This window comes from Myotis nattereri, assembly GCF_964212035.1.
Source record: "Myotis nattereri genome assembly, chromosome: 2".
Classification (NCBI taxonomy): domain Eukaryota; kingdom Metazoa; phylum Chordata; class Mammalia; order Chiroptera; family Vespertilionidae; genus Myotis; species Myotis nattereri.
The window spans coordinates 193491481-193501200 of record NC_138076.1 but is presented as its reverse complement, the minus strand read 5'-3'; the positions used below and the strand labels follow the sequence as shown (position 1 = coordinate 193501200).

Genomic DNA, 9720 nt, shown 5'->3' with positions numbered 1-9720 from the left:
AGCACATGTTTGAGTATTAATTCTTTAAGGAGATGGCTTAGAGTTACAATCACCCAGAGCTTCTCATTAAGAGGTTCTGTAGATCATGGCCTAATAGCTTGTTCACTTGAAAGTGCCCCCCAAAGGAAAAGAGTGGAAAAATCTGATATCATTGAAAACTCAGAATGAATCAAATAAAAAAGGATATTGATTCTGAAAACACTTTATCCTCTCACCATGCTTTTAAGGATTTATCTTCTGCTCTCTCCTTGCCTAACATGTCATAGAATATTGACACGGTAGGTGCTCCCAGACTCTGCAGTTCTGTCATTTCCCAGTAGGGGACACAGTTGCATTAGAAACAGCACCAGTTGCAGCATTGCTCAGCTGGGCCTGTATTCCTTCTCTATTTTCAAGACATATATATTTTTAAAGTCAGATATATGAATATTATGTCTCTAAACTCTAAAACATTAAGAGTTGAAGAAAGAGAATTCTCGAAGGACGGTTCTTTTACCCACTATCTTCAGGGATATCTCATTGTACTTGACATTCTCGGAGGCTGGTATCAAAGTCCCAAAGTACGAAATGCGTCTCGTAAGTCATCAACCTCATATAGGGGCTGTAGAGAAAGAGAGAAATAAACTGAGTGGATGGCTTTGTGACATTTTGGAAGAAACAGTTGGGAGGGAGGAGGAAGAGGAGCCAGGAAGAGGAGAGGAAGGACTTTTGCCTGGAGGGAAATAAATGCTGAGGAGAGTCTAACAGAGTAAAGACACGGGAGTGAGGAAAGAGAAGGGAAGGGCAAGGCCTCTTCGCAGAGGGCTCTGAATTGTAAAACAGAAGAGCAGAGTCAATGGTAGGAGAAATGACAACAATAATTAAAAAAACACACAGAGAAAATAAGGTTTTCATAAGAAGAAAAATAAGAAGAGTGATAAATGTACAAACACCCACATGAAGTGTACATATACACACACATGAAAACGTAAGAAACAGAAGCAAAGAAAATAGCTCCAGGAGAAGATGACTGAGAAAGAAAGAAAACGAGACACGAAGGAGCCCCTTACCAGAAGGATGCGCCGAAGCTGCCTGGACAGACGCACTGAGTTTTCATGCAGCCCCTCCCAGGCTCTGAAAGTTCTTTCACGATTTTCCACAAAAGTATTCCAGCAATAAAAGTAATCTGTAAAAGGAAGGGGGAGGGGGGCCAGTCTACTCAGATCCCAAATCAAAAGGAAATCAAGAGATCCCCAGCTTCCTTTTAATTCTCATCCTTGTGTCCAAGCCATCCATTCTTCCCCTCCAATTCTAGCTGATAACTTTGGGCTCCTAAAGTGAACTTGAATCCTGGTACAATTTTCCGTCCCTCGAGTTTTCCCCTCACTCATCTGAGTCTGAATTGCCATCCTGGGTGACAGCTGCTGCCCTGGGCCAGGCAGAAGGGCCCCCTCCTACCTTTGAAGGTCATGATGGCGATTTGGGCCCCTGCGCGGTGCAGCCTCCGCAGGCCCTCGGGCTCGGCCTTGTAATCTTCGCAGAAGTAGAGGCGCGCGGTGAAGATCCGAAGACTGAGGTTGGGGTTCCCCCTCAGGAAGTCAGCCACGTGCCGGGCACAGTCGTAGCAGGGACTCCAAGAGGTGAACCAGGTGACGCGATAGCACCGGCCAGGGTCCAGGTCCCAGTCGGAGATGTAGCGCAGGAAGAGCAATTCCACGTGGCAACCCGACTGGGGAGAGAGCGGAGGGCTCGGCTCACGTTTACTGAGCTGATAGCTTTGCAGGCATTAACTCACCTCCCTCCCACGGTGATCTTTGTTGGAGCATCTACAGTTTTGTCCTTAGGTCACAGAGAGGTTACACAACTGCCCGAAAAAGCACAGGGGTGAGCTTGGCCCTGCAGCGAGGGGGAAAGGCTGTGGGTTTTCTGTCGCGCGGGGAGGACCAAATGAGTTGAGTTTGAATGGAGTAGCAACCCGCTATCTCAGTAGAGATTTAATTTGTGTTTGTGAAGTTAGTTTTGTGCCTTTGAGGAGGAGGAAAATGGCTTGTAAGTGCCTAGTGATGTCACAAACACACACATGAAGTGTACACACACACACACACACACACATACGAAATACACAGGACCACTTGGTGGGAACTATATGGGCAGGAGGGCTGGAAAAGGTAAGATGGATTATGGTGAGGCAGACAGTGAGTGTTGCAAGAGCAAATTAAATAATATGTTTGCTCATTGTATGAGCCCTGTGATTGTAATAATATCCGCAATAGTGAGACATAGCAAGTCCACTTAGTATTGCAGAGAAGTGGTAAGTCCCAGAATCTGAAGACCTTGGTTCCATTAGCCCTCATGTGACTAAGACAAGTTGCCCAATCCTTGGATCTTCTAATCTTATCAGTAAAATAGGTTGGGCTGGTGAGAAAAGATTAACCAACAAACTTGTATGCCATATGCATAAGCCATGGACACAGACAATAGCCTGGTGAAGGCCGGGGGCAGGTATGTGCAGGATAGAAGGACTTAAAGGGGGAAAAAATGGGGACATATGTAATGCTTTCAATAATAAAAATTAAAAATAAAATTGTTTAAAATAAAGTAAGTAAATTGTAATTTTAAAAAGTAAATAAAATAGGCCGAGCTGGTGTTCTAAGGATTACAGGAGAGAGAAGTAAAGGGTTGGTATCAACAAAGCCTTCTATGGTTAGTCATATCACCAAACAGAAGAGATTAGAATGTAAAACAATTGTGATGAGATAACTTACATAATCAAGGGAGGCAAAGAGAATTAAATAGTAAAGTAAGTGCTAATCAGTGCCATTCCACCCATGGGTTCTTCTCTGGGACTCCAACAAGGCCAGATGTTACGAGGGAGGAAGTATTCATTGGTAGAAGATTATGTAAACCCTTTGGGATTGGGGTGAAGAAGTTTCCTTGGAAGTGTAATTCTCAAATGTTCTAGATGCTGAGAGATTGATTTAATCAACCAATGGAGGCTTCCCTGTTTCTGGGGTGTGCCATGCTCAACGTACTCACTGGCCTATGCTCCGTGTGAGCAGGAGAGAATAGAAATCATTTGGAAAACAGAATTGGTCCTCAATCATTTTTCGTAACATTTTCTCCCTTAATTTTAAAAAATTCAAAAGACACAATTTGTTTTTCACATTTAAAATTTAGCTTGAATGAGCTGATAATATCCCCCCAGATCAAAAGGCTCTTACCTTTGATTTCTTCCTTAATCTCAAAGGCAATTTGGATGCTGGGGTTAGGGAAGGAATGTTTGGGGGCAGTTATTCTTGGCATTGAAAGAAGGTGTGGCATTAATGTGCCGGACATGATGAAGAGGACATTAAATGACATCTTTGGGGGCATAACTATTATGGTTACAGGGACATGTAAAAAAGAAAACAAAAGAAGATTGGAGGAATCTAGTGGGGACAAATGCAAAACAGACTAAAAGTAGTACCGCCATCAGGTTAGGCGGCTCTAAAAGTGCTCACACTAATTAAAAGTGTTAGCTTTTAATTGTCTGGGAAGCAAATGTTAATTGATACCTTGTTTCGAAGGTGACCAAAGTCCAATGAAAAGGAGGTGGCACTGTCTCTCCTCTTCACCACGTAGCACAAGTAGGTCTCATGGCGACCCCTTGCCCAGCGGACGTTTTTGAAGTGGTAAAGAAACTTCCTCTGCTTCATCAGGAGGCTGTGGGAGAGAGGAGGGAAGAGAATGCAGGAGTACAGCTCATTCTCTGGTCACGCAAGGCTTTCCTTCAGCTGTTTTGAGATCCGCAATTACTTGGGCCAAAGCAGAGAAGATGCTCTTGTTTCATTTACTGGAAGCCTGAGACCTACTGAGCTTGGAATCCATTATAAACTCCTTCTCATACTTATATGTGACCCGGGGAGAGAGAGAGAGAGAGAGAGAGAGAGAGAGAGAGAGAGAGAGAGAGAGAGAGAGAGAGAGAGAGAGAGAGGAGAGAGAGAGAGAACCCCAATGCCCACAGGACCATCTCCTCCCACAGCTGTCTTCTAGATGCTGATAACTTGGAATGACAGACTTGTTCCTCAGTCCCATAATTGTATTTTCAGGTTTCCTTTGCAATCTTAACCTAAAATTCAAACTCAAGATGGTCAAAATAGTATTCCTAACCAGCCCCTTCCTGCGTGTCCTGCCTCTCCTCTGACTTCCCCATCTCAGATAATACTGGGATCATCTTTGTTTTTTCTCCCTCTTCACTCCTCGTATTTAATGATCTAAATGTATTGATTCAAACCTCCAGGTATTTCTTAAATTTGTACCTGCACAGCTTATGTTTCAAGGGACCTGGCGTATGTGGCATACTGTTCTTAATATGTTTGCTCCCCTTCTTAAGCGCTATGTGTTTTAACTAAGGTCACCTCTCCGAGAAAGGTTGTTTCCCCAGGTGAGGATTTTTATCAGTAAAACCCCTTAACTAAGTGCCAGGCGGGTAGTTAATCACTTTAACTACGAACAATCAGGCTTAAACTACATAATCTTTACTTAGAATGATCTCCTTCAGTTACTTCCTTGTAGCTTAATAGAACAATAGAGAGGAACCTTGGAATGGAGATAAGAAACGCCCTAACCCTTGGAATAGAATGGATAGGATTAAGATCAAATAGTATAAATACAGATGTAACAGGACAATAAAGAGGAACCTGGCAATGATAATCACCTGAACGCTTCCTCCTCCGACTCCGAGTCCTTCCTTCTTCGCCAACTCCGTCCACACCTTGGGGAACCCCTGGACCTGCTGGGGCTGGACCCCAACATGATGTTAATCTACATTTCTGGCCTCTTTCCTAATATTTTCCCCCTTTCCCCACCACGTTAGGCCCCCTAGTGCAGCAGGACCCTGGTCACTAATCTCCTCTCCTCTTTATTTCTAGACATCTTGCTGATGGCACTTCCTCTGACTAAGAGCTTCCCTACCCTTTTCTATTGGGCAAAACCTACATGTCCTTCAAAGCCACAGTTTCAACTGTTCTAGTAAGATCTTTCTTACCACCACTATCCCAAGATTACTAGGCAAAAATCAAATGATAACAAGAAAGCCTTCTGCAGTTCCTCATTGTTCCCCACCTTGTTGCTATCAAAGCATTCCTCCTTTGTTATCAATTGCTTGCTGATAGCTGTCTCTCCAATTAGATTCTGTTTTTTTAAAAAATAGTTTTTATTGATTTCAGAGAGGAGAAGGGAGAGATAGAAGCATCAATGATGAGAGAGAATCATTGATCCACTGCTTATTGTATGCCCCCTACTGGTCATTGAACCCTAAACCTAGGCATGTGCTCTGACGGGGAATTGAACCTGGAACTCCTGATTCATGGGTCAATGCTCAACCACCGAGACAACCAGCCAGGCTAGACTCTGTTTTGAAAGTGTCACTTTATGAGTAAAAATATAAAAAACATATATATATATATATATATATATATATATATATATTCTATGTATATATGTATAGTTAAAAGTATAAGAGCAATATTTGATGGTTGTTACCTTGAATACTACAAAAAAGTAGAAAGTTATAAAATTTAAAATATTAAAGAATTTTACAATGTGGAATATCAGTGTCTAATGACAATTACTGTTAAAATTATGTTTCTCCTTCTGGTCTTTTGCACGATTACATATACATGATTTTGATAAGACTGATTTCATGCGTAATTTTGTATTCTGCTGCTTTTTAACCTGGAAATGTGAGCTAAATATTATGCTGTGTCCACACACAGGGACCAGTTCTTTTTCTGTTACCTAGTTCCTAGGACAGTGTCTTGCATATCATAAGCACTATATTGAATTGAATATGTAGAAATGCTCTCTGCTAACTCAAAATTCTTTGCAGTTATGAACATAACACACACAATACAGTGTGGTTGTTCCCAAAGTACTAAAAGTGTCTGGTTTTTGTCCTAATCTTTTTCAGAGATGTATTTATCCAATTTGTGAAAATAATGCTGCCACCTAATGGCATTAAGCAGAAGTGCAAAGAATTTGTAAAAATAAACACCCAGCCAGGGATTTGAATACCGTTTGCTGGCAAGAGAATTGAAACTTTTTTTTCCTTTTTTTTTTTTTTTTTACATTGAAGTATAATTTACATATTTCACCCATTTAAAATGTACAGTTCTATGAATACTGGTAGATGTAAATACCCCAAGGTGCCACCACAACCAAGATCCAGAACATGGCTAGGGTACCCCTCCCCCAAAGTTTCCCCATTCTCTTTTTCCCATCGGTTCTTCTCTTCTCCCACAGGCAACCGATAATCCGATTTCTGTAACTATAAACTACTTTTTATTTTCCAGAATTTCATATGATGCATACATTGTCCCTTCCTTTGTGTCTGATTTCTTTCATTTGGCTTAATGACTCTGAGATTAATTCATGATGTTGCATGTATCAGTAGTTTGCTCCTTTCCAGTGCACAGTGGCATTCCATCACAGGGATATCACACATTTTGTTGGTTCATTCGCCTGTTGATGGACCTGTGGATTGTTCCTACATTGGGGCTATTGTGCATAAAGCTTCTGCAAACATTCATATACCAGTCTTTGTGTGGACATTCTTTGTTGAGAATATTTACTTTAATAAAGTAAGACATGTGGTAGACCCTGAATTTAAAAGTTAAGTACTCAATTGTCAATCTTATTAAGTTAATAAACAAAGACAAGAGCTTTTTATAGCTGTCACAATTTAAATGTCTTAATTCATACACATGGAGCTTATTGGAATACTCTTTAAATCCTGAGGCAGAGAACTAGATTTATCGCCAATATACACATTATGTATGGCAAACAATAGAAAAATCAGGCAGTTATATTATTTTAGATTTAAAAATGCATATTTGGCAGGGATCTGAAATGGATGGTAACAAAGATCTGATACTAATTGGATTTATTTAAAATGAAAGTGATTTATTACGATAATCATCGCTATTACTGTTGTTACATACTTATCATATAATAACCCATAGCATATATAAGTTGAATACATAACAAGTGCTTAATAAATACTGAAGAGAAAGAAAAAATATCCTCTCTTTGTGGCCCAATCAGTTTTAAATAGATTAAGCATCATCTCGTACTAATAAGTTCCTTTTACATTTAACCTACCCTTCTGGGCTGCGTGGAGGAGAAAGGCTGGAGTGGGGCAGGAGGAGGGGTATGGTAACTATATCATGCACTGAAGGCAGTGTGGCAGGGACCCGTTACCATGCGGACAAAGTGTTCTGAAAGTTATAGAAAATGACATGACAGAGGTAAAGGAATTCAGATGGACTTTCACTTCCCACGCCACAGGAAAATGCAATAGCTCTTCACTGTTTCTGTCAGAAGTTACCTATCACAATGAAGTGAATTGCATGATCATGACCTATTTAACTTTCTTGATCCATCACTTCCCTTCAGCTGTAGGTAGGAGCCTGTTTCTAGCACCTTGTTCTCTTGGTTTCTTTTCTGGGCACAAAGGACTTTGCAGAGGCAGTTTTTTAGGCCTCCAGATTGACAGCTGTTTGAACAGCTGTGCTCCCTCAGGCAGAACACTAGCTGCATCCCCAGCAGTGCAAACCTGGAGGCAGACGGGTTAAAAATAATCGTGACAAAGTCCTCCTCTCCTGCCCTGTACCGTCACTGATGGGCTCTGCAGATATTATTTTCCTGGATGATAATTACATATTTCCCTTTTCCTCCTGTTGAATTGATTTTTCTCCCTTTTTATTTGTCTTTCTCTGAATTTCTACTACTGATTTTACCACTGTTTTGCATTTCATTATACACAAGTATCTCTACTAAGTCCTTTACCTCTGACCTGCACCTTAGATCAGTTTTCAAAATGTCACTGAAACTGAGCAGACATTCATTCAACAATTTTGCTCTCAAGAAAATTTTCTGCCCTGGCTGGTTCCCTCAATGGTTAGCATGCCAGGCCACATACCTCAGTTGTAGGTTCCTCAGCCCCAGTAGGGGTGCATGCAAGAAGCAACTAATTAGTGTGTCTCTTTCACATCAATGTTTCTCTCTCTCTCTGTCTCTCCTCCCCTCCTCTCTCCCTTCCACTCTCTCTGGAAATCAATGAAAAAAATATCCTTGGATGAGAGTTAAAAAAAAAAGAAGAAAGAAAATTTTCTGAAGAACACTTACTCTGCCGTTAAAAATCTTAATTGTGTTGTGTACATTCTTTGTAATAGAGGTAAATTGAGATAAAGTATATAGATTAGGTACCATCCTCATAACATTTGTAATAATCATAAAAGCAGGAATAGACTAAGTTCTGTGACAGTAACTTAACTGACATAAACTGGATGCGAAGACATTGTGAAAAATCTTACAGAATACACATAGAAGAAGCAAGTTCAGCCACATCTAAAGAGATTGAAAGACTAGGTAGTAAAAATGCCATTAACTGCCAAACAATTGGACATACAACATTAAATAATTTACTTGACTGCATTTTCCTCCTTATTATACACACAATCATAGTGACTTTTAAGTAATTAATTTTGAATATTGGCATTTAAAAAAAAAATTTCCTCACTAGGTAACTAAGTTATTCAGTAGAATCTCCCTAGGAAAGTTTATCTTCAAGTGATTTTTACAGTTGAATACTTATAAAATTATTACTACAATTGCCACTACTGTTTTAGTGTAGTATTGCTATTTTCTTTTCATGATTTGAGTCTATAACCATTTACTATGTTGACATAATTACCACAAATTAGTTATAACTGCAGTAAAATCTCAGAACAAGTCAACACATGGTCATAAAAGTTCTTTTGAATATGGAAGAGAGAGAGATCTGAACAGAAGATGAGACAGAACCAGAGAAATAAATCTGCATGTTGACCAGGCAGATCTTGTAAAGCAGATAGTGCTAGGAAAAGGATAGGTACCAATCTCATTACTCAGATTTGCTCTGGCAGAAAAACCAATGAAGCTACCCAAAAGGCACTGTCCTTTTACCTGTCCATAGTGGATTCCAGAGTGTCTTTCTTGGCTCCCCAAATGTCTTAGGCTGAGGAAAGCTTGCCTCAAGCACGGTTGCTTCACTGACTGACAATGCACTGGCCCTACACATTCAAATCTGAGCTTACCATTTTGGGCTCCTCCCTCCACAGCATCACCACCAGGTACCCCAAAGGCCTTCCTCCTGTTTGGGTCCAGTGAAGATGGGTGGGGCTGACATAGGCAGAGTCACATAGATAAAATGATTGAGGGCCATTCTGCTTAATGTGTTGGTTTCTTTTGGTCTGCCTCTCTAAGAACCCAGTCCATGCTCCAAAGGTAACAGATTAGGAGACAGTTGCAGTAGACACTTAGTAAATTATAATCATGGTAATGAATAATATCTTTAATTTAGAAAGCATAATACTAGTAATGTTCATTTAAATAGCATCTTGTGTTCTGTGAGCTGAAATCATCTATTTCCTCATTTAGTTACACAATGTCTCTGAATCCATAAAGAAGTCCACTAATAGTTCTGGTTTGTGACTAAGTAAGCTCACTCAGTTATGTAGGACTTAGGACATAGAAATTTTTGCCTCCCAAACCACTAATCTCTGATGCTCTAAACCAAATGAGGTAACCAGCCAGGGCCGGCAGTCTTGCTTGATTGCTCTATTCCTTTTAAATCCTATGCCCAATCTATTAGCGAATCTTGTTAACAACTCTGCTTACAAAATGGACCACTTTTCACCATCTCCAGGTCCAAGCAACCTG

General features: G+C 40.4%; 1 protein-coding gene across 1 annotated transcript; it reads right to left on the bottom strand.

Annotated features, from left to right (window-relative positions):
* Positions 1-547: 547 nt before the first annotated feature.
* Positions 548-9079, bottom strand: AICDA (activation induced cytidine deaminase; the record flags this gene model as incomplete). The annotated part of the gene is given in 6 exon segments (XM_081084713.1): positions 548-601; positions 1050-1165; positions 1438-1708; positions 3534-3681; positions 8965-9005; positions 9008-9079. Coding segments are annotated over 6 exon segments (702 nt in total).
* Positions 9080-9720: the final 641 nt, after the last annotated feature.